Source organism: Salvelinus fontinalis, chromosome 22 (assembly GCF_029448725.1).
Source record: "Salvelinus fontinalis isolate EN_2023a chromosome 22, ASM2944872v1, whole genome shotgun sequence".
NCBI classification, from domain to species: Eukaryota; Metazoa; Chordata; class Actinopteri; order Salmoniformes; family Salmonidae; genus Salvelinus; species Salvelinus fontinalis.
In genome coordinates, this window is record NC_074686.1 from 39689392 (window position 1) to 39714391 (window position 25000).

Sequence of the window (25000 nt, forward strand, 5' to 3'; positions counted from 1 at the left end):
CTCTCTCCCTGCTCTCCTTCTCTCCTCTGCTCTCCCCTGTCCCAGGTGACATTATTGGGGAACGTAGAGCCTCTGAGATGGGCTCCTCTCCACCCCCGTGGTCTGATCCTCCTTCTCCCCGAGTTACCCCCAACCCCGGCCCAGGCCTGGATCCTCAAACTGGACGGGGTCAAGTGATCTGGGGTGATAACCAGCCTCCTGAATATGCCTTTAGCTACTGGTGAGCAGTAAAGGTAACTAGTTGGAGACTAGCTGGAATGAAATTAATACATTTGTAATTTAAAATGTTGGATGATTTTTTAGAATGACCCAGAATGAGTGTGATGTGATATTAGTTAGGCTAACTTTGCTTGGGATTTAGAAGTGTAATTGGCGCCATGTTGGCACCAGATTTCAATGATAGAATATATTTCAATGATACATTTGGGGCGGCAAGTGGTTAGAGCGTTGAGTTGCGAAAGGTTGCAAGTTCGAATCCCCGAGCTGATAAGGTAAAAATCTGTCGCTCTGCCCCTGAACAAGGCAGTTAGCCCCACTGTTCCCCGGTAGGCAGTCATTGTAAATAAGAATTTGTTCTTAACTCATTTGCCTCGTTAAATAAATGTAAAATAAAACATTATGCGGGGCAAAACCATTGTAAAGAACCTATGTGACAATCTTTATGGAACAAACAAGTTAAATCAACTTAGCTTTGGAGAAGGGAGAAAATCTGCCTATTTTTCCTGTGATTTGTATTTTGTTTCTACGCTTTCTTCATTAGACTCTGCTGTTTATTGCTCTCCAGGTGATTTGACTTTAATGTTTTGTATTCATTTGGACTGAATCATTGCCTTCGGAAAGTTTTCAGACCCCTTTTTTCCACATTTTGTTTTTCTAAAATTGATTAAATACATTTTCGTTATCAATCTACACACAATACTCTATAATGACGAATCGAAAAAAGGTTATTAGACATGTAATTAAAAAGAAAAAAGAAATACCTTATTTACATAAGTATTCAGACCCTTTACTATACGACTTGAAATTGAGCTCAGGTGCTTCCTGTTTCCATTGATCATCCTTGAGATGTTTCTACAACTTAATTGGAGTCCACCTGTGGTAAATTGATTGGACATGATTTGGAAAGGCACACACCTCTCTATATAAGGTCCCACAGTTGACAGTGTATGTCAGAGCAAAAACCAAGCCATGAGGTTGAAGGAATTGTCCGTAGAGCGTAGAGACAGGATTGTGTCGAGGCACAGATCCGGGGAAGGGTACCAAAACATTCTGCAGCATTGAAGGTCCCCAAAGAACACAGTGGCCTCCATCATTCTTAAATGGAAGAAGTTTGGAAACACCAAGACTCTTCCTAGAGCCGGCCGCCCGGCCAAGCTGAGCAATCGGGCAAGAAGGCCTTTGGTCAGGGAGGTGACCGAGAACCCGATGGTCACTCTGACAGAGCTCTAGAGTTCCTCTGTGGATATGGGAGAACCTTCCAGAAGGACAACCATCTCTGCAGCACTCCACCAACCAGGCCTTTATGGTAGAATGGCCAGATGGAAGACACTCCTCAGTAAAAGGCACATGACAGCCCGCTTGGAGTTTGCCAAAAGGCACCTAAAGACTCTCAGACCATGAGAAGCAAGATTCTCTGGTCTGATGAAACCAAGATTGAACTCTTTGACATGAGTGCCAAGTGTCATGTCTGAAGGAAACCTGGCACCATCCCTACGGTGAAGCATGGTGGTGGCAGCATCATGCTCTGTGGATATTTTTCAGTGGCAGGGACTGGGAGACTAATCAGGATCGAAGCAAAGATGAACGGAGCAAAGTACAGAGATCCTTGATGAAAACCTGCTCCAGAGCACTCAGGTCCTCAGACTGGGGTGAAGGTGACCCTAAGCACACAGCCAAGACAACGCAGGAGAGGCTTCGGGACAAGTCTCTGAACGTCCTTGAGTAGCCCAGCCAGAGCCCGGACTTGAACCCGATCGAACATCTTTGGAGAGACCTGAAAATAGCTGTGAAGCGACGCTCCCCATCCAACCTGACAGAGCTTGAGAGGATCTGCAGAGAAGAATATGAGAAACTCCCAAAATACAGGTGTGCCAAGCTTGTAGCATCATACCCAAAGTACTGAGTAAAGGGTCTGAATAGTTATGTAAATGTGATATCAGTTTTAAACATTTTATGCATTTGTAAAAATGTCTAAAACCTGTTTTTCCTTTTGTCATTGTTGGTTATTGTATGTAGATTGAGGGGGGAAAAAAACAATTTAATCATTTTTTAGAATAACATAACAAAAAGTCAAGGGGTCTGAATACTTTCTAAATGCACCATATGTTCCTCTCCTGAGGCGGGAAGATTTTATTTGTGTCTGTCGAGCTTCTGTTTTAAAGATGTCATATGATGACGGGGAAGTGAACAAAAGCCACTTTTTGTATTTTTGTATGCAATTCTTTTTTATGACTGAATAAAGAAATAGTTGACTAAGTGAAGTGCTTTCTTAACAGGAGACAAAAAAGGACATATGAAGATGATTAAATATAATGATGATGAGAATGTTTATCTGAAGAATTAACATCTTACACTTTAAACAATCAAAACTCACAAGAAAAAGCTTGCATCCATTTTTATAATTAAACAAACGTGTTTAGTCTGAGGAGTCAGCATCGTTTGGCGTGAGCCCAACAGAGCGATTAGTAAACTCTCCATGGGGATAGTTTGTTCTGATGGGGACACCTGCTAGGCCGCAGGGGTGTCAAACTCATTCCACGGAGGGCCTAGTGTCTGCAGGTTTTTGGTTTTTCCTTTCAATAAAGCCCTAGACAACCAGGTGTGGGGAGTTCCTAACTAATTAGTGATGTTAATTCATCAATCAATTATAAGGGAGGAGCGAAAACCCGCAGACACTCGGCCCCACGTGGAATGAGTTTGACACCTGTGTGCTAGATGCTGGATGTGTTTACAGTGCCTTGGGAAAAGTATTCATCTCCCTTGGTGTTTTTTTCCTATTTTTTTGCTTTACAACCTGTAATTTAAATGTATTTTTAATTTGGATTTCATGTAATGGACATACACAAAATAGTCCAAATTGGTGATGTGAAATTTAAAAAATGACTTGTTTAAAAAATGAAAAAAGTGGTGCGTGCATATTTATTCACCCCCTTTGCTATGAAGCCCCAAAATAAGATCTGGTGCAACCAATTACCTTCAGAAATCACATCATTATTTAAATAAAGTCCACCTGTGTGCAATCTAATTGTCACATGATCTGTCACATGATCTCAGTATATGTACACCTGTTCTGAAAAGGCCCCAGAGTCTGCAACACCACCAAGCAAGCAGCACCATGAAGACCAAGGATCTGTCTAAACAGGTCAGGAACAAAGTTGTGGAGAAGTACAGATCAGGGTTGGGTTATAAAAAAAACATCAGAAACTTTGAACATCCCACGGAGCACCATTAAATCCATCATTGAAAAATAGAAAGAATATGGCACCGCAACAAACCTGCCAAGAGAGGACCGCCCACCAAAACTCACGGACCAGGCAAGGAGGGCATTAATCAGAGAGGCAACAAAGAGACCAAAGATAACCCTGAAGGAGCTGCAAAGCTCCACAGCAGAGATTGGAGTATCTGTCCATAGGACCACTTTAAGCCAAACACTCCAAAGAGCTGGGATTTATGGAAGAGTGGCCAGAAAAAAAGCCATTGCTTAAATAAAAAAAGAATTGAAGGAATGATGGATGGTGCTAAATACAGGGAAATTCTTGAGGGAAACCTGTTTCAGTCTTCCAGAGATTTGAGACTGGGACGGAGGTTCACCTTCCAGCAGGACAATGACCAGCCAGCTGTGTGTTCCTCTCTCTCTCACCTGCTAGCTGTGTGTTCCTCTCTCTCTCTCACCTGCTAGCTGTATGTACCTCTCTCTCTCTCTCACCTGCTAGCTGTGTGTTCCTCTCTCTCTCTCACCTGCTAGCTGTGTGTTCCTCTCTCTCTCTCTCACCTGCTAGCTGTATGTTCCTCTCTCTCACCTGCTAACTATATGTTCCTCTCTCTCACCTGCTAACTGTATGTTCCTCTCTCTCTCACCTGCTAGCTGTGTGTTCCTCTCTCTCACCTGCTACCTGTGTGTTCCTCTCTCTCTCACCTGCTAACTGTATGTTCCTCTCTCTCTCTCACCTGCTAGCTGTATGTACCCCTCTCACCTGCTAGCTGTATGTACCTCTCTCTCTCACCTGCTAGCTGTGTGTTCCTCTCTCTCTCAACTGCTAGCTGTATGTTCCTCTCTCTCACCTGCTAGCTGTATGTACCTCTCTCTCTCACCTGCTAGCTGTATGTACCTCTCTCTCTCTCACCTGCTAGCTGTATGTTCCTCTCTCTCTCTCACCTGCTAGCTGTATGTTCCTCTCTCTCTCTCACCTGCTAGCTGTATGTACCTCTCTCTCTCACCTGCTAGCTGTGTGTTTCTCTCTCACCTGCTAGCTGTGTGTTCCTCTCTCTCTCTCACCTGCTAGCTGTGTGTTCCTCTCTCTCTCACCTGCTAGCTGTGTGTTCCTTTCTCTCTCTCACCTGCTAGCTGTGTGTTCCTCTCTCTCTCTCACCTGCTAGCTGTGTGTTCCTCTCTCTCTCTCACCTGCTAGCTGTATGTTCCTCTCTCTCTCACCTGCTAGCTGTGTGTTCCTCTCTCTCTCACCTGCTAGCTGTGTGTTCCTCTCTCTCTCTCACCTGCTAGCTGTATGTTCCTCTCTCTCACCTGCTAATCGTGTTCCTTCCTCTCTCTCTCTCCTGCTAGCTGTTTCTGTCTGTCTCTTGCTCTGATAACCTGAGTGTGTATGTGTTCCCTTCAGAGGTAATGAGTAGAGAGAAACAGAGAATGGACACAGAAGTTCAAACTGGAATACGGCATAGCCTTACATAAAGCTCCCATAGAGCCATGTACTGTATGAGGTGGAATGTCCATGATTGGCGTCACAAGGGTGTAAAGAGACACACACACACACACACACACACACACACACACACACACACACACACACACACACACACACACACACACACACACACACACACACACACACACACACACACACACACACACACACACACACACAGGGATTGATTCAATCCGTATTGTGGAAGTTCAGGGCTATAGCGCAATTGAAGATGTATTTTCCATTGTGATAACATCGTTTACTGTGATTGCAGTCTCAGCAAACCCAGGAACATTGCCTTTTAAATTTCAATCGTGCTATAGCGCTGAACTTGTGCGATACGGATTGAATCGAGGTCTAGTCTATTGGGAAGGGGAAGTCATGATGGAGACATGATCTTCGGGAAACTAACAAGACCTCACCTGGTTCTTAACAGTTCACCTGTACTTGGTCAGTAGACTGCTCCTTTTATTATCCACACAAAGAAAGACGCAGAGACGTGTTTTTTAAATTTATTTAACTCGCTAAAAATAGCTTTATAATAATTATAATAGTATTAATCATAGTATTAGCCATTAGAAAATGTTTACAAGGTGGATCGTGTTACATTCTGTGTTGGGTAAACCACTTCACAGTGTGCCATCTCTCAGGGATTAGCGCTAGGCTAGCTAGATGTGTAGCTCAACCCATCTATCAGGGATCAGCGCTAGGCTAGCTAGACGTGTAGCTCTACACATCTATCAGGGATCAGCGCTAGGTTAGCTAGACGTGTAGCTCTACACATCTATCAGGGATCAGCGCTAGGCTAGCTAGACGTGTAGCTCTACACATCTATCAGGGATCAGCGCTAGGCTAGCTAGACGTGTAGCTCTACACATCTATCAGGGATCAGCGCTAGGCTAGCTAGACGTGTAGCTCTACACATCTATCAGGGATCAGCGCTAGGCTAGCTAGACGTGTAGCTCTACACATCTATCAGGGATCAGTGCTAGGCTAGCTAGACGTGTAGCTCTACACATCTATCAGGGATCAGCGCTAGGCTAGCTAGACCCATCTATCAGGGATCAGCGCTAGGCTAGCTAGACGTGTAGTTTTACACATCTATCAGGGATCAGCGCTAGGCTAGCTAGACGTGTAGTTTTACACATCTATCAGGGATCAGCGCTAGGCTAGCTAGACGTGTAGCTTTACCCTTCTATCAGGGATCAGCGCTAGGCTAGCTAGACCCATCTATCAGGGATCAGCGCTAGGCTAGCTAGACGTGTAGTTTTACACATCTATCAGGGATCAGCGCTAGGCTAGCTAGACGTGTAGTTTTACACATCTATCAGGGATCAGCGCTAGGCTAGCTAGACGTGTAGCTCTACACATCTATCAGGGATCAGCGCTAGGCTAGCTCAACCCATCTATCAGGGATCAGCGCTAGGCTAGCTAGACGTGTAGCTTTACACATCTATCTCTTAATATACAGTGTATTTTATTTATATATATATAAATAAATTAAAACACAAATAAAAAAAACAACACAATCAAACAAAAACTTTAGATTTTATAGTTATACTTTCACTGTGCAACACCCTTGCCCCATTGGTTGGTTGGCACATATTTGGCTCCACCCCCCTAATCTTGTCTCATCCAATTGGGGAGGGTGTTTTCATGAATCTGTGTACCCGTTGGTGCGATGAACGAATGGGTGTGTGTTATTTTTCTATGGGGACATCACTATTGCTATTTGCTCCAGTCAGTCAATACACAGATCAATACACAGATCAATACACAGATCAATACCACCGTCATGATCATTCATTTGAAATGAAAACAAAATAGATTTTCAGCTCATCGGTGTATAATATTGTACCATGGCACTGTATAAAACAATCGTCTGTATAAAAAAACAACAAAAAATGGAACAAGAAAACAGCAATTAAATGAGTGGTGGAAAGAAAGGCTTCCTGTCCATTGAGGAACCGTGGTGTCTGTCTCTGAGACCATAACCATCAGAGAAAGAAAGATGAAGAGAGGAGAGAAAAAAAAGGGAATTTTTCCTGCTACGTTACAGAGTATAATACGTATGAAATGTCTGCATTAGATTAAGTACAGCAGTTTGATAGGGTCTCCTCGGAGAGAGGCGACAGAAATAAAAGAGAAACCCAAGAGTTCTGAGTGGAATATAATAATATATTGTAGCGAATTCAAGGGGGGGGGTACCCCCCAAATTGGGACTCGACCTTGTATCCAGCGCCTGTCGAGTAACACCTTCATTATTACGCTGAGTTCTCAACCGCAGGATGAGGTTGCTAGGTGTGTTTGGTTAAGGCCGCTACAATATCCATGGAAGAGCTATGTTGGCCTTCAACAAGAGCCCTCTGTCTTTATCCAGTTGTTTTTCTTTTGTCACTATCCATCCTTCTGTTTGTTCATCGGTCTATCCGTTTGTCCTTCCGTCCATTTTGTAATTTCTCAAGCAACTACCAAAGGAGACCAGATGGAGAAGGAGAGAATCACTCACTTTTGTTCCAAAAAAATGTCCTCTCATCTTCGTTTAAATCTGCTGCTCTGCTATAAGAGATTTCTTCTAGATTGACAGATTTATTTTTGACTTGACTTTACAAACTCGCCCTTGAATACAGAGTAGTATTACCCCCCCCCCCTACACACAGCTATAATCGAAGTAACAAACACTATTGATTATAATGACAGTGATAATAATGACAGTGATAGTAATAATCCACAGTAATGTTAGTAATAATCATAATGATGATAAAAAATATTAATAATCATAATTATAATAGTAATAATAATGATAATACTTATTAGTAATAATTATTATTATAATAATAATTATAATAGTAATAAAAATTATAATAATAATCATAATAAGCATTATAATAACAATACATGTACGATTAATGAGAGTAATTGGAGAGATATTGACATGTAGTTAACTTGGTAGTGGTAGGCAGGGTGTTAACGTGGTAGCAGGGTGTTAACATGGTAGCAGGGTGTTAACATGGTAGCAGGGTGTTAACGTGGTAGGCAGGGTGTTAATGTGGTAGCAGGGTGTTAACATAGTAGGCAGGGTGTTAACATGGTAGCAGGGTGTTAACATGGTAGCAGGGTGTTAATGTGGTAGGCAGGGTGTTAACGTGGTAGCAGGGTGTTAACATGGTAGCCGGGTGTTAACATGGTAGCAGGGTGTTAACGTGGTAGGCAGGGTGTTAATGTGGTAGCAGGGTGTTAACGTGGTAGACAGGGTGTTAACATGGTAGCAGGGTGTTAACATGGTAGCAGGGTGTTAATGTGGTAGGCAGGGTGTTAACGTGGTAGCAGGGTGTTAACATGGTAGCCGGGTGTTAACATGGTAGCAGGGTGTTAACGTGGTAGGCAGGGTGTTAATGTGGTAGCAGGGTGTTAACGTGGTAGACAGGGTGTTAACGTGGTAGCAGGGTGTTAACATGGTAGCAGGGTGTTAATGTGGTAGCGGGGTATTAACGTGGTGGCAGGGTGTTAACATGGTAGCAGGGTGTTAACATGGTAGGCAGGGTGTTAACGTGGTAGCAGGGTGTTAACATGGTAGCAGGGTGTTAACATAGTAGCAGGGTGTTAATGTGGTAGCGGGGTATTAACGTGGTAGGCAGGGTATTAACATGGTAGGCAGGGTATTAACATGGTAGAAAGGGTATTAACGTGGTAGGCAGGGTATTAACGTGGTAGGCAGGGTGTTAACATGGTAGCAGGGTGTTAACATGGTAGCAGGGTGTTAACATGGTAGCAGGGTGTTAACATGGTAGCAGGGTGTTAACATGGTAGGCAGGGTGTTAACGTGGTAGGCAAGGTGTTAACATGGTAGCAGGGTTTTAACATGGTAGAGAGGGTTTTAACATGGTAGAGAGGGTGTTAACATGGTAGCAGGGTGTTAACATGGTAGGCATGGTGTTAACATGGTAGCAGGGTGTTAACATGGTAGGCAGGGTGTTAACGTGGTAGGCAAGGTGTTAACATGGTAGGCATTGTGTTAACATGGTAGGCATGGTGTTAATGTGGTAGGCAGGGTATTAACATGGTAGGCATGGCGTTATTGTGGTAGGCAGGGTGTTAACATGGTATGCATGGCGTTAATGTGGTAGGCAGGGTGTTAATGTGGTAGGCAGGATATTAACATGGTAGGCATGGCGTTATTGTGGTAGGCAGGGTGTTAACATGGTATGCATGGCGTTAACGTGGTAGGCAGGGTGTTAATGTGGTAGGCAGGGTGTTAACATGGTATGCATGGCGTTATTGTTGTAGGCAGGGTGTTAACATGGTAGGCAGGGTATTAACATGGTAGGCAGGGTATTAACATGGTAGGCAGGGTATTAACGTGGTAGGCAGGGTATTAACATGGTAGTCGGGTGTTAACATGGTAGGCAGGGTATTAACGTGGTAGGCAGGGTATTAACGTGGTAGGCAGGATATTAACGTGGTAGGCAGGTTATTAACGTGGTAGGCAGGGTATTAACGTGGTAGGCAGGGTATTAACGTGGTAGGCAGGGTATTAACGTGGTAGGCAGGGTATTAACATGGTAGGCGGGTGTTAACATGGTAGGCAGGGTATTAACATGGTAGTCGGGTGTTAACATGGTAGACAGGGTATTAACATGGTAGGCAGGGTGTAATGTGGTAGGGGTAGGCAGGTTATTAACGTGGTAGTCGGGTGTTAACATGGTAGGGGTAGGCAGGGTGTTAACGTGGTAGGGATAGGCAGGGTATTAACGTGGTAGGGGTAGGCAGGGTGTTAACGTGGTATGGGTAGGCAGGGTATTAACGTGGTAGGCAGGGTATTAACATGGTAGGCAGGGTGTTAACGTGGTAGGCAGGGTGTTAACGTGGTAGGGGTAGGCAGGGTGTTAACGTGGTTGGGGTAGGCAGGGTATTAACGTGGTAGGGGTAGGCAGGGCGTTAACGTGGTAGGGGTAGGCAGGGTATTAACGTGGTAGGCAGGGTGTTAACGTGGTAGGCAGGGTGTTAACGTGGTAGGGGTAGGCAGGGTGTTAACGTGGTAGGGGTAGGCAGGGGATTAACGGGGTAGGCAGGGTATTAACATGGTAGGGGTAGGCGGGGTATTAACGTGGTAGGGGTAGACAGGGTGTTAACGTGGTAGGCAGGGTGTTAACGTGGTAGGGGTAGGCAGGGTATTAACGTGGTAGGGATAGGCAGGGTATTAACGTCGTAGGGGTAGGCAGGGTATTAACGTGGTAGGGGTAGACAGGGTGTTAACGTGGTAGGGGTAGGGAGGGTATTAACGTGGTAGGGGTAGGCAGGGTGTTAACGTGGTAGGGGTAGGCAGGGTATTAACGTGGTAGGCATGGTATTAACGTGGTAGGCAGGGTATTAACGTGGTAGGGGTAGGCAGGGTGTTAACGTGGTAGGGGTAGGCAAGGTGTTAACGTGGTAGGGGTAGGCAGGGTATTAACGTGGTAGGGGTAGGCAGGGTGTTAACGTGGTAGGCAGGGTATTAACGTGGTAGTGGTAGGCAGGGTGTTAACGTGGTAGGGGTAGGCAGGATATTAACGTGGTAGGCAGGGTGTTAACGTGGTAGGGGTAGCCAGGGTGTTAACGTGGTAGGGGTAGGCAGGGTGTTAACGTGGTAGGGTAGACAGGGTGTTAACGTGGTAGGCAGGGTGTTAACGTGGTAGGGGTAGGCAGGATATTAACGTGGTAGGGGTAGACAGGGTGTTAACGTGGTAGGGGTAGGCAGGATATTAACGTGGTAGGCAGGGTGTTAACGTGGTAGGGGTAGGCAGGGTGTTAACGTGGTAGGGGTAGGCGGGGTATTAACGTGGTAGGGTAGGGTATTAATTTGGTAGTGGTAGGCAGGGTGTTAACGTGGTAGGGGTAGGCAGGGTATTAATGTGGTAGTGGTAGGCAGGGTGTTAACGTGGTAGGGCAGGCAGGGTATTAACGTGGTAGGCAGGGTATTAACGTGGTAGGGGTAGGCAGGGTATTAACGTGGTAGGGGAAGGCAGGGTATTTACGTGGTAGGGGTAGGTACGGTATTAACGTGGTAGGGGTAGGCAGGGTATTAATGTGGTAGGCATGGTATTAACATGGTAGGTAAGGCAGGGTATTTGTAATTACACAGTAATCTCTGACCCATGCCATGATGGTTTCGAGGGAGTTTGTCATTGAGCCTGCTAGACGTGGACGTCACAGTGTGGTCACACGCGCACGCACGCACGCACACACACACACACACACACACAGCTACAAGCTCTTCAGTTCTACCAGGACACAACGCCCTCCTCCCATGGCTGCTGTGCCATCTCTCTGTCTGTGATAATAGGGGTTGTACCTGTACTCTGAGACCAGGTAGACCCAGTAGAGGGGGTTCAATCACTGTGACCTCCCCTTCTTATTGTGGAGAGCGAAACAGGTTCTTGTTAGTCCTCGTAGAAATCGTTTTTGTTGCCGATTTGCAGGGTGGTTTCACCATTTTTTATTTCCAGGTCAGGGTTCAAGATACTGCTAGACATTGAGATACTGGTAGTTTGATCATCCATCTTGGATGATGATGATGATGTTTGCACATTTGTAGGGGGTGAAACTGGCCACTTGTTTGTCCTTGTGCTGTATCCAGAGTTGGCTATTGACCCAGTGTGAACCTGGAGGTAAGACCCAGGCACATTGTTAGAGGGAGCCTCAGTCTGGTTGAACCCAGGCCCCTTGTTAGAGGGAGTCTCAGTCTGGTTGAACCCAGGCCCCTTGTTAGAGGGAGTCTCAGTCTGGTTGAACCCAGGCCCCTTGTTAGAGGGAGTCTCAGTCTGGTTGAACCCAGGCCCCTTGATAAAGAGGGAGTCTCAGTCTGGTTGAACCCAGGCCCATTGCTCAAGAGGGAGTCTCAGTCTGGTTGAACCCAGGCCCGTTGTTAGAGGGAGTCTCAGTCTGGTTGAACCCAGGCCCATTGTTAGAGGGAGTCTCAGTCTGGTTGAACCCAGGCCCATTGTTAGAGGGAGTCTCAGTCTGGTTGAACCCAGGCTCATTGTTCAAGAGTGAGCCTCAGTCTGGTTGAACCCAGGCCCATTGTTCAAGAGGGAGTCTCAGTCTGGTTGAACCCAGGCCCATTGTTCAAGAGTGAGTCTCAGTCTGGTTGAACACAGGCCCATTGTTAGAGGGAGTCTCAGTCTGGTTAAACCCAGGCTCATTGTTCAAGAGTGTGTCTCAGTCTGGTTGAACCCAGGCCCATTGTTAAAGAGGGAATCTCAGTCTGGTTGAACCCATGCCCATTGTTAAAGAGGGAGTCTCAGTCTGGTTGAACCCAGGCTCATTGTTCAAAAGTGTGTCTCAGTCTGGTTGAACCCAGGCCCGTTGTTCAAGAGGGAGCCTCAGTCTGGTTGAACCCAGGCCCGTTGTTCAAGAGTGAGCCTCAGTCTGGTTGAACCCAGGCCCGTTGTTCAAGAGGGAGCCTCAGTCTGGTTGAACCCAGGCCCATTGTTAAAGAGGGAGTCTCAGTCTGGTTGAACCCATGCCCATTGTTCAAGAGTGAGTCTCAGTCTGGTTGAACCCAGGCCCGTTGTTCAAGAGGGAGCCTCAGTCTGGTTGAACCCAGGCCCGTTGTTAAAGAGGGAGTCTCAGTCTGGTTGAACCCAGGCCCATTGTTAAAGAGGGAGTCTCAGTCTGGTTGAACCCAGGCTCATTGTTCAAGAGTGTGTCTCAGTCTGGTTGAACCCATGCTCATTGTTCAAGAGTGTTTCTCAGTCTGGTTGAACCCATGCTCATTGTTCAAGAGTGAGTCTCAGTCTGGTTGAACCCAGGCCCGTTGTTCAAGAGGGAGTCTCAGTCTGGTTGAACCCAGGCCCATTGATAAAGAGGGAGTCTCAGTCTGGTTGAACCCAGGCCCGTTGTTAAAGAGGGAGTCTCAGTCTGGTTGAACCCAGGAAGGTCCAGCAAATGAAACGTACAGTAGAGGAGTTGACAGTCTATCCCAGAGAGTAGAGGAGTTGACAGTCTATCACAGAGAGTAGAGGAGTTGACAGTCTATCACAGAGAGTAGAGGAGTTGACAGTCTATCACAGAAAGTAGAGGAGTTGACAGTCTATCACAGAGAGTAGAGGAGTTGACAGTCTATCCCAGAGAGTAGAGGAGTTGACAGTCTATCCCACAGAGAGTATAGGAGTTGACAGTCTATCACAGAGAGTAGAGGAGTTGACAGTGTATCCCACAGAGAGTAGAGGAGTTGACAGTGTATCCCACAGAGAGTATAGGAGTTGACAGTCTATCCCAGAGAGTATAGGAGTTGACAGTGTATCCCACAGAGAGTATAGGAGTTGACAGTCTATCCCACAGATTAGAGGAGTTGACAGTCTATCCCAGAGAGTAGAGGAGTTGACAGTCTATCCCAGAGAGTAGAGGAGTTGACAGTCTATCCCACAGAGTAGAGGAGTTGACAGTCTATCCCACAGAGAGTATAGGAGTTGACAGTCTATCACAGAGAGTAGAGGAGTTGACAGTGTATCCCACAGAGAGTATAGGAGTTGACAGTCTATCCCACAGATTAGAGGAGTTGACAGTGTATCCCACAGAGAGTAGAGGAGTTGACAGTGTATCCCACAGAGAGTAGAGGAGTTGACTGTCTATGGCAGTTGCACCCATCTGCAGAAAAGGTGTTTTTAACAGACCTGTTAAAAGGCAAGAAGGCCAGGTTATACTATGATTCATTTTGACGTTGTTACTTCCTTTGAAAGAATAACCACGGGGATGAAAGTAAGGTGGTAAAATGTTCCGAGGCTGTTCCCGAGGATGTTCCGAGGCTGTTCCGAGGATGTTCCAGGCTGTTCCCGAGGCTGTTCCCGAGGCTGTTCCCGAGGCTGTTCCCGAGGCTGTTCCCGAGGCTGTTCCCGAGGCTGTTCCCGAGGATGTTCCAGGCTGTTCCCGAGGATGTTCCAGGCTGTTCCCGAGGCCTTCCCCGAGGCTGTTCCCGAGGCTGTTCCCGAGGCTGTTCCCGAGGCTGTTCCCGAGGATGTTCCAGCCTGTTCCCGAGGCTGTTCCCGAGGCTGTTCCCGAGGATGTTCCAGGCTGTTCCCGAAGCTGTTCCCGAGGCTGTTCCCGAGGCTGTTCCCGAGGCTGTTCCCGAGGCTGTTCCCGAGGCTGTTCCGAGGCTGAGTGAAACATCCCTCCGTGTGTAGTGCTCGTGCTTCAAGTAGATCATCCTTAGTAAAAATTGTCTTCAGGTTTGGAGAATCGTTGACAGTGGAAAGAGGAGCAGTGATGTCTGTGGTAGTGTTGAAACCTCTCAAGACAAACTAACACAGTGGAAAGAGGAGCAGTGATGTCTGTGGTAGTGTTGAAACCTCTCAAGACAAACTAACACAATCTCTTAGGATGCAGGGGGACGTTTGGGAACTCGGGTGGAATTCAAATCCGCCTTGGGGTTTACGAGCATTGCAGCTTTTTAATAAAGGACGTTTCCTATCGAGCCAACATATGCCGGCATGTAACTGTGAATGAAATCTCTGCGAACGCGGGAACATTGGCTTTAAAAGCCGCGATGCCTATAATCCGGGATCGGAATCCCAGCCTAAATCATCTGTGGTAGGTTATTCAGTGGAGAAATAAACGTATTCAATTTGATGATATTTGAAGTGTCTCCAAAATGGGAAAAGGCCCTGAGATATATATCAGTCTGGTTTGTTGTTTAAACTAACGGGGGAACAGAGAGTCAGAGATCTGAGTGTCCTAAAAAGCATGCGAGGACTACGACGATATCCAAAGGAAAGATAGACCTCTGGTCTAACTCAACCACATCCTATTTGTGTATAAACCTTTAGTATGTTACAAGACAAAACCCCACATCTAGCTGGTTAGGCACATAGAGTTGGGAAGAGACACAGAGAGACAGAGACAGAGAGACAGAGACAGAGAGAGACAGAGACAGAGAGAGAGAGAGACAGAGAGAGAGAGAGACAGAGAGAGAGAGACAGAGAGAGAGAGACAGAGAGAGAGAGACAGAGAGAGAGAGACAGAGAGAGAGAGACAGAGAGAGAGAGACAGAGAGACAGAGAGAGAGAGACAGACAGAGAGAGAGAGAGAGAGACAGAGAGAGAGAGACAGAGAGAGAGAGACAGAGAGAGAGAGACAGAGAGAGAGAGACAGAGAGAGAGAGAGAGACAGAGAGACAGAGAGAGAGAGACAGACAGAGAGAGAGAGACAGAGAGAGAGAGAGAGACAGAGAGAGAGAGACAGAGAGAGAGAGACAGAGAGACAGAGACAGAGAGACAGAGAGAGAGAGACAGAGAGACAGAGAGAGAGAGAGAGAGATCTTGATCCTGTAACACCTTAATATGTTATGATTCAAGGGAATTGAATTGTGAATTGGACCATACCACTCCTACATGTTAATTAATCAGTTATACCCCGTGAATTGGACCATACCACTCCTACATGTTATTTAATCAGTTATACCCTGTGAATTGGACCATACCACTCCTACATGTTAATTAATCAGTTATACCCTGTGAATTGGACCATACCACTCCTACATCATGTTAATTAATCAGTTATACCCTGTGAATTGGACCATACCACTCCTACATGTTAATTAATCAGTTATACCCTGTGAATTGGACCATACCACTCCTACATGTTAATTAATCAGTTATACCCTGTGAATTGGACCATACCACTCCTACATCATGTTAATTAATCAGTTATACCCTGTGAATTGGACCATACCACTCCTACATCATGTTAATTAATCAGTTATACCCTGTGAATTGGACCATACCACTCCTACATGTTAATTGATCAGTTATACCCTGTGAATTGGACCAAACCACTCCTACATGTTAATTAATCAGTTATACCCTGTGAATTGGACCATACCACTCCTACATCATGTTAATTAATCAGTTATACCCTGTGAATTGGACCAAACCACTCCTACATGTTAATTAATCACATATGAAAAACGACTTCTGGATAGGCCAAATAGTCGTAATATTACACAAGGCTCTAGGTTATAGTACTGTATTCCACATCTGTCTATGTGTATTTTCTTTACATCTCTACTAATCTAGAAAACGTAGGTAAATAACATACTAAAATATACATCTCACATGAAATATTACATTTTCAGCTCATGACATTTTCTGATTATATAAAAAAAAAGAATAGCCAGGTCATGCTAACAGAATCACCTCACAATTGGGCTTCGAGTATATCGCTCAAAAACACAAGTCAAAACACACACGCTGCAAAACGCAGCCCTTGTTCATCACAAAATGTCACCCATAATTGCAAGTGCAAACACATGGCTTGGAGGAAAATCACTTTTTTTTTTCAATTTTTGTCTCTTAAATTTAAATGTTTTTTCAAAGCTACGGTATTCAGAGCCCCTTGAATATTTTCTAGGGCAAAAAAAATCATCAATAATTCCTTTGTTCCTGGAGACAGATAGACCATGTGACCCACCCAGCCTAGTGTATGGTACCGTGCCTTCTCTCTGTTTCCGTCCCTCGTTCCAACCCTCTTTTTTAGTGGGGAAAAGAGAAGGGACATTGAATTAGGTTTTAAAAGATTCTGGAGAGGAAGGTTTTAGTTACATTAGAGTGTATTTCACTGTATAGGCAACACATGACAAGGCTTCTGAGAAACAGGGAGAGAGAGGGAGACAGGGAGAGAGATAGAGAGAGAGGAGAGCAAAGAGTTAATCCCTCTCTCAGCCGGAGGGGTGTGTCTTCGACACCCCTGAGGAGAACCTTGTGCTGAAGTTACATAGAGGGAGGAAGAGGCTGACAGGCAGAGAAATCGTCTGGGACCCTCCTTGGCAGCTCTTGGATTCATTTAGCCATTTTGCTTGGCGATCCAATCTTGAAAAAGCATTTTTGTTGGAAATTGAATAAATATATCTAAAAAGTACATAGACTTGTTTTGCTACCATAAGTCTCTGTTTTTATGAGGCCGATATTCCCCAATCCCACACACACTCCTCCTCTGACAAAGTGATTATGTGATTCTCCTTTTGTCCACCAGGGGGTGCCATTGTCTCACAGTGAAAAAGGATCCCCTGTTGTGAAATCTCACTCTTCTGCAAAACTCTACAACTCAACTCAAAAAAAATAAATCATACCGCCCACTGCCAAACCTTTTACATCTCAGAAGGAATATAACAAAAAAAGAAAACAGCTTCAAGTTTTTTTGTTAGTTTGCGATGTTCTCTGGCCGTAAAGTATACCGTGCCACACTAGAAAGCTGGTGAACAGCATCGTTCAAAAACGATGTACAAAAAAAAAAAAAAAAAAAAAACAACCACACACTCTCCTTCAAACAGTACACTGCTACCCAGACAGCTGGTAGATTAATGGATGCTCGGGCCAACAGGAAAGAGTCGTGAGAGAATAAATTCTTAAATTCTTAGGGTTCAGTGAATAGAGTATCGACTGAGTCTTGTGTAGGAGGCATGTATGTTGAATGACATCCGTAGTTGAATGTTGAGTGAGCGTGTATTAAACAGTCTTCAGAGGATGTAGCCGACTAGCCAAATGGTGTCGAATGGTAGCTAGTTGATTTTGAGATGACCTTATAGAGCCTTGGGTGACGTTGAGCGGCCATTTAGAGGGAGAATCTGCTCCATGCCCACAACAGGGGTTGAGATTTGTGCCGGTGAAGCCCTTATTTCCTATGAAGATGGAAGCTAGGCTAAGAGGCTAAGATAGGCTAAGATATGTTAAGATGGGTTAAGAGGCTAAGATAGGCTAAGATGGGCTAAGAGGCTAAGATGGGCTAAGAGGCTAAGATGGGCTAAGATGGGCCAAGAGGCTAAGATAGGCTAAGATGGGCTAAGAGGCTAAGATGGGCTAAGAGGCTAAGATGGGCTAAGAGGTTAAGATGGGCTAAGATGGGCTAAGATGGGCTAAGAGGCTAAGACGGGCTAAGAGGCTAAGAGGCTAAGATGGGCTAAGAGGCTAAGAGGTTAAGAGAGGCTAAGAGGTTAAGAGAGGCTAAGAGAGGCTAAGAGGCTAAGAGGCTAAGATGGCCTAAGATGGCCTAAGATGGCCTAAGATGGGCTAAGATGGGCTAAGATGGGCTAAGATGGGCTAAGATGGGCTAAGATGGGCTAAGAGGCTAAGATGGGCTAAGAGGCTAAGATGGGCTAAGAGGTTAAGATGGGCTAAGATGGGCTAAGAGGCTAAGACGGGCTAAGAGGCTAAGATGGGCTAAGAGGCTAAGATGGGCTAAGAGGCTAAGAGGTTAAGAGAGGCTAAGAGGTTAAGAGAGGCTAAGAGGCTAAGAGGCTAAGATGGGCTAAGAGGCTAAGATGGGCTAAGAGGCTAAGATGGGCTAAGAGGCTAATATGGACTAAGAGGCTAAGATGGGCTAAGAGGCTAAGATGGGCTAAGAGGCTAAGATGGGCTAAGAGGCTAAGATGGGCTAAGAGCCTAAGATGGGCTAAGAGGCTAAGATGGGCTAAGAGCCTAAGATAGGCTAGGCTATTCCAGGCTTGGCTACGCTATAGGTGGACAGGCATGCACAGACATGCTACTATTGCACGACTACACCTTTCAGTGACTGTCACTGTACTGTAACAACAGCGGTACTTATTTCTAAATAAATCTCTCTCTCTCGGACTAAGATGAGGGGGAAAAAAGTGTGAGTGGAGCCCCATGTGATCCTGTAGCCACCATTCTCTCTCCAGATTGTTCTGTTTGTTTATTGGGGATTCAAAGTTCCAGGGCACAAATGGCAACCGCTTGCTCACCCCCCTTCTGTCTTTCCTTGTCCTTGGAAATGACATGATGATGGGACCCAGCATCCCCAGCAGTGAAGGCTTGAGAAAGTCAGTATGGCCTATATCGTCATTGAGGGGGGTTCATTGTATGGAACTTGGGAGAGTTTTGGTTGATTTTAGGATCCTCAGAAAAGAGGTTGTATCTCCACATTTAGACGGTTCCAGTGTTCAGAACTGGGTCTGTGCCTCGGGATGTAGATCTCAATGGTTGTGGTTGTTCTAGGGTGGGATAGCTAGCTATATCTCTATATTTAGGCTGTCCCAAACGTCGGGTCTGAGTCGGTTCTGTTCACTGGGATAAAGGGCTGTATCTCCCGTGTTCAGAGCCGGGTCTGAGCCTCTGGGATGTAGATCTCGATGCTGTCTGCGCTCTCCGTGGCTGAGTTCTGTCTGAAGGAAGCGGACCTCTTGGTCTGGAGCAGTCTCCTGCGTGCTTCCGTCCTCTGTCTGTCGCCCAGGTCTAAGGACTTCTCCCGGACAGGCACGGCCCGTCCCACACTCCCGCTACGGGCCATCACCAGCACCCCGCCGCCTCCTCGTACCCCTCGTTCCACTGGGGGGTCGCTGACGCTGTCGGCACGGAGGCTGCCGCTCACTCCCCCCGCTGGCTTCTTTGGTAGTGGGGGAGGAAGCTTCTTGTCGTCCTGAGGGGAAGGGGGGGATGAGGGGAGGGGGGGATGAGGGGAGGGGGGGATGAGGGGAGGGGGGGATGAGGGGTGGATCAGGGGAAGGGGGGGATGAGGGGAGGATGAGGGGAAGGGGGGATGAGGGGAAGGGGGGATGAGGGAAGGGGGGATGAGGTGGATGAGGGGAAGGGGTGGATGAGGGGAGGGGCGATGAGGGGGATGTGGGGTGGATAAGGGGAAGAGGGGGATGAGGGGTGGATAAGGGGAAGGGGTAGATGAGGGGAAGGGGGTTAAGGGGAAGGGGTGGATGAGGGGAAGGGGCGATATGGGGAAGGGGGGATGAGGAGAAGGGGTGGATAAGGGGAAGAGGGGGATGAGGGGTGGATAAGGGGAAGGGGTAGATGAGGGGAAGGGGGTTAAGGGGAAGGGGTGGATGAGGGGAAGGGGCGATATGGGGAAGGGGGGATGAGGGGTGGAGGGGGATTAGGGGAGGGGGGATGAGGGGAAGGGGGGATGAGGGGGATGAGGGGAAGGGGTGGATGAGGGGAAGAGGGGGATGAGGGGAAGGGGGGGGGGTGAGGGGAAGGGGGGATGAGGGGTGGATAAGGGGAAGGGGTAGATGAGGGGAAGGGGGATGAGAGGAGTGGGGGATGAGGGATGAGAGGAGTGGGGGATGAGGGGAAGAGGGGGAGGGGGATGAGAGGAGTGGGGGATGAGGGGGATGTGGGGAAGAGGGGGGGAGGGGAGGAGAGGAGTGGGGGGTGAGGGGAAGGGGTGGAAGAGGGGGATGAGGGAAAGGGTTGAGAGAGAAAATTAGAGGATAAAGGACAAATAGAAGATTGTAGGGGTGGACAGACAAATAATGTGATGTAAAAACCATTAAACAATAGAAAGGGAGAAAAGACAGAATATTCATAAAGACACCAGTATGGATCACTATGTGGATAAACAGAGGAGGAGCTTGTCAATAGTTGCTGCTGGGAGTTTAGAACTTCCTGTCTCTCTTAAAACAAGATATCAGAAGTACTGCCATAAACACTATATCAGAAATATTACCATAAACACTATATCAGAAATATTACCATAAACACTATATCAGAAATATTACCATAAACACTATATCAGAAATATTACCATAAACACTATATCAGAAATATTACCATAAACACTATATCAGAAATATTACCATAAACACTATATCAGAAATATTACCATAAACACTATATCAGAAATATTACCATAAACACTATATCAGGAGTACTGCCATAAACACTATATCAGAAGTATTACCATAAATAATACAGTGCATTCTGTAAGTATACAGAACCCGTGACTATTATTTTTTACATTTGCATAAAATTCTAAAAACCTGTTTTTGCTTTATCATTATGGGGTATTATGTGTAGATTTGAGGAAAAAAACTAAACAATTTAATCCATTTTATAACAAGGCTGTAACGTAACAAAATGTGGAAAAAGTTTTATCAGAAGTATTGCCATTAAGCTTGGAAACAGCACTCAGTCATTTTAGCTCAAGTTCCTTTTGCCATTCAGAACTAACACAAAGCTTTAGAGCTCAGTGCCATTTCGGCTCAAAGTCTCTCTCCTCAATTTCTCATGACGTTGTACAGTTTCACAGCCAGGGCTTGCTTGCGGGGGCAGCAGCGCCATCTGTGCCACTCTCTGACACACCGCTATCTTGACACTCTGGGGAAGGATCCCGGATCAGGAGGCAGCAGGGCAAAGCAGAACCCAGCTCTCACCTTCTTGTCTGGGGGAAGCCTCCAGCCGGATTCCTTGAGCCTCTGGAGGTGCTGGAACTTGACCCTGACGTCTTCCATGTTGAGTTGGAGCAGGTCCCAGAGCCCGGACAGGTCCTGAGAGGTGGGCTGGGGGTACGCTGAGGGGTCCTGGAGAGGTGAGGGGGGTGAGGGTAAAAAAAAAATATAGAAGTAGGGTGGGAATCATGAGAACCAGCTGGGAGAAAAATGTGAATAAACTGTAGAATAAATGGCCATAGTTAGAGCTCAGAGTTCTTCATAGGTAGACAAGACAGAGATGGTTAGGACTTCTGGTCTCGACAAGGATAGTAAAAACCAAAACTACACACACACGCATACACACAGACACACAGACACACAGACACACAGACACACACACACACACACACACACACACACACACACACACACACACACACACACACACACACACACACACACACACACACACACACACACACACACACACACACACACACACACACACACACACACACACACACACACACACACACACAGACACACACACCCACCACGCTTTGCTGGCACAGACGGAAGAACTGCTGGACCTTCTGAGACATGAGCATCTGGGCACTGCCCACTGCGTTACGGATCAGCTCCAGAACTGGACAGGAAACACACAGGAAACAGGAAGAAGGGGAGTCAGTACACAGGAAGTAGAAAGTAAAAAGTGTGTAATTTGTGAGTTGAGGCTCAAACCAGTCCGTCTTTCCTATAACTTAGTCCTCTTTCTGACAGTCCCCGCCCCTCATCCAACACCCCCCCCCCCCTTCCCCGTCCTCACCTCCCCCCCTCCTTCCCTGTCCTCACCCCCCCCCCCCCCCCCCCTCTTTCCCCGTCCTCACCCTCCTCCGGCAGCTCGTTCTCCTCCGCCTCTCTCTCCATGTTCTGACACCATCCCTCCATCCTCTCCACCTCCATCTGAAGGAGGCGTAGGAAAAACTCTCCGTCTCTCAGACAGGGCGAAGCGCGACCAGAGTCAGGCAGACTCCGGGGGCCCCCCTCCAGTGAAGGCTGGGGTGTGCCTGTCCAGCCTCCACGGTCCGCAGCGAGGGGTAGCGGGGAGTGGGCCCGCGGGGGCAGGGGGGGGATCTGGTGGGGGTCTGTAGCGTAACCATCCTGGACGTAGTCCTCTCTGTAGGCCCACTGGCCCTGGGTGTGCACCTAGAGAAACCGTAGCAACAACAGTTATGCTAATGACAAAGCTAAATGCTAAAGGCTTAGCTCAACATTAAACAACTCAACACAGAACTTGATCGAGATAGTTTGTGAATGACTTTATGCTCCCCAAAGAGTTAAAGGGTTTAAGTCAAAGCAAGTCAAGTGCAGCTTAATGGAGCGGATACTTTTAAGTGAAGATTGTAACTTTCTGAAGATTAATAGGAGGAAGTGGAGGGAGCTCATTATGTAATGAAGTCCCAATGGGGATGATGCGGACAGGAAGTACAGTTGAAGTCGGAAGTTTACATAAACTTAGGATGGAGTCATTAAAACTTGTTTTTCAACCACTCCACAAATGTCTTGTTAACAAACTATAGTTTTGGCAAGTCGGTTAGGACATCTACTTTGTGCATGACACAAGTAATTGTTCCAACAATTGTTTATAGACAGATTATTTCACTTATAATTAACTGTATCACAATTCCAGTGGGTCAGAAGTTTACATACACTAAGTTGACTGTGCCTTTAAACAGCTTGGAACATTCCAGAAAATGATGTCATGGCTTTAGAAGCTTCTGATAGTCTAATTTACCAATTTTTTGTCAATTGGAGGTGTACCTGTGGATGTATTTCAAGGCCTAACTTCAAACTCAAAATGAAATAAAATAAAATAAATGTTTATTGGTCACATACACATGGTTAGCAGATGTTAATGCGAGTGTAGCGAAATGCTTGTGCTTCTAGTTCCGACAATGCAGTAATCTAACCTAGCAATTACACAACAATTACCTTATACACACAAGTGTAAAGGGATAAAGAATATGTACATAAAGATATATGAATGAGTGATGGTACAGAACGGCATAGGCAAGATGCAGTAGATGGTATAAAGTACAGTATATACATATGAGATGAGTAATGTAGGGTATGTAAACATGATATAAAGTGGCATTGTTTAAAGTGGCTAGTGATACATTTATTACATACATTTTTCCATTATTAAAGTGTCTGTAGTTGCGTCAGTATGTTGGCAGCGGCCGCTAAATGTTAGTGATGGATGTTTAACAGTCTGATGGCCTTGAGATAGAAGCTGTTTTTCAGTCTCTCGGTCCCAGCATTGACACACCTGTACTGACCTCGCCTTCTGGATAATAGCGGGGTGAACAGACAGTGGCTCGGGTGATTGTTGTCCTTGATGATCTTTTTGGCCTTCCTGTGACATCGGGTGGTGTAGGTGTCCTGGAGGGCAGGTAGTTTGCCCCCGGTGGTGCGTTGTGCAGACCTCACTACCCTCTGGACAGACTTACGGTGATGGGCGGAGCAGTTGCCGTACCAGGCGGTGAAACAGCCCGACAGGATGCTCTCGATTGTGCATCTGTAAAAGTTTGTGAGGGTTTTTGGTGACAAGCCTCCTAAGGTTGAAGAGGCGATGCTGCGCCTTCTTCACAACGCTGTCTGTGTGGGTGGACCATTTCAGTTTGTCCGTGATGTGTACGCCGAGGAACTTAAAACTTTCTACCCTCTCCACTACTGTCCCGTCGATGTGGATAGGGTGCTCCCTCTGCTGTTCCCTGAAGTCCACGATCATCTCCTTTGTTTTGTTGACATCGAGTGTGAGGTTGTTTTCCTGACACCACACCCCGAGGGCCCTCACCTCAGTGACTCTTTGCTTGACATCATGAGAAAATCAAAAGAAATCAGCCAAGACCTCAGAAAAAAAATTGTAGACCTCCACAAGTCTGGTTCATGCTTGGGAGCAATTTCCAAACGCCTGAAGGTACCACGTTCATCTGTACAAACAATAGTACGCAAGTATAAACCGTCATACCACTCAGGAAGGAGATACGTTCTTTCTCCTAGAGATGAATGTACTTTGGTGCGAAAAGTGCAAATCATTCCAAGAACAACAGCAACGGACTTTGTGAAGATGCTGGAGGAAACAGGTACAAAAGTATCTATATCCACAGTAAAACGAGTCCTATATAGACATAACCTGAAAGGCCGCTCAGCAAGGAAGAAGTCACTGCTCCAAAACCGGCATAAAAAAGCCAGACTATGGTTTGCAACTGCACATGGGAACAAAGATCGTCATTTTTGGAGAAATGTCCTCTGGTCTGATGAAACAAAAATATAATTGTTTGGCCATAATGACCATCGTTATGTTTGGAGGAAAAAGGCGGAGGCTTGCTAGCCAAAGATCACCATCCCAACCGTGAAGCACGGGGGTCGCAGCGTCATGTTGTGGGGGTGCTTTGCTGCAGGAGGGACTGGTGCACTTCACAAAATAGATGGCTTCATGAGGAATGAATATTATGTGGATATATTAAAACAACATTTCAAGCCATCAGTCAGGAAGCTAAAGCTTGGTTGCAAATCGGTCTTCCAAATGGACAATGACCCCAAGCATACTTCCAAAGTTGTGGCAAAATGGCTTAAGGACAATAAAGTCAAGGTATTGGAGTGGCCATCACAAAGCCCTGACCTCAATCCTATAGAAAACTTGTGGGCAGAACTCAAATAGTGTGTGTCAGCAAGGCGGCCTACAAACCTGACTCAGTTACACCAGCTCTGTCAGGAGGAATGGGCCAAAATTCATCCAACTTATTGTGGGAAGCATGTGGAAGGCTACCCGAAACATTTGACCCAAGTTAAACAATTTAAAGACAATGCTACCGAATACTAATTGAGTGTATGTAAACATCTGACCCACTGGGAATGTGATGAAAGAAAT

At 46.2% G+C, this 25000-nt stretch overlaps 2 protein-coding genes across 3 annotated transcripts in view; one reads left to right on the top strand and one right to left on the bottom strand.

Annotated features, from left to right (window-relative positions):
- The window catches only part of LOC129820311 (tissue alpha-L-fucosidase-like), an 11855-nt gene extending 9380 nt beyond the window's left edge, over nucleotides 1-2475 (top strand). Inside the window, exons 8-9 of one of the 2 annotated variants that reach the window (XM_055877381.1) lie at nucleotides 46-193; nucleotides 260-2475. In XM_055877381.1, coding sequence (XP_055733356.1) covers nucleotides 46-177 — 132 coding nt within the window. In that variant the 3' untranslated portion in view covers nucleotides 178-193; nucleotides 260-2475. Of the gene's footprint in view, nucleotides 1-45 lie in introns of both variants that reach the window. The other variant, XM_055877380.1, reaches the window with a different exon arrangement.
- A 2943-nt stretch (nucleotides 2476-5418) lies between these two features.
- LOC129820355 (disks large-associated protein 1-like) overlaps nucleotides 5419-25000 on the bottom strand; it is a 31822-nt gene continuing 12240 nt past the window's right edge. Inside the window, exons 6-9 of the mRNA XM_055877421.1 lie at nucleotides 21954-22272; nucleotides 21621-21712; nucleotides 21070-21216; nucleotides 5419-19325 (exon numbers count right to left, since the gene is read on the bottom strand). Coding sequence (XP_055733396.1) covers nucleotides 19002-19325; nucleotides 21070-21216; nucleotides 21621-21712; nucleotides 21954-22272 — 882 coding nt within the window. The 3' untranslated portion in view covers nucleotides 5419-19001. The remainder of the gene's footprint in view (nucleotides 19326-21069; nucleotides 21217-21620; nucleotides 21713-21953; nucleotides 22273-25000) is intronic.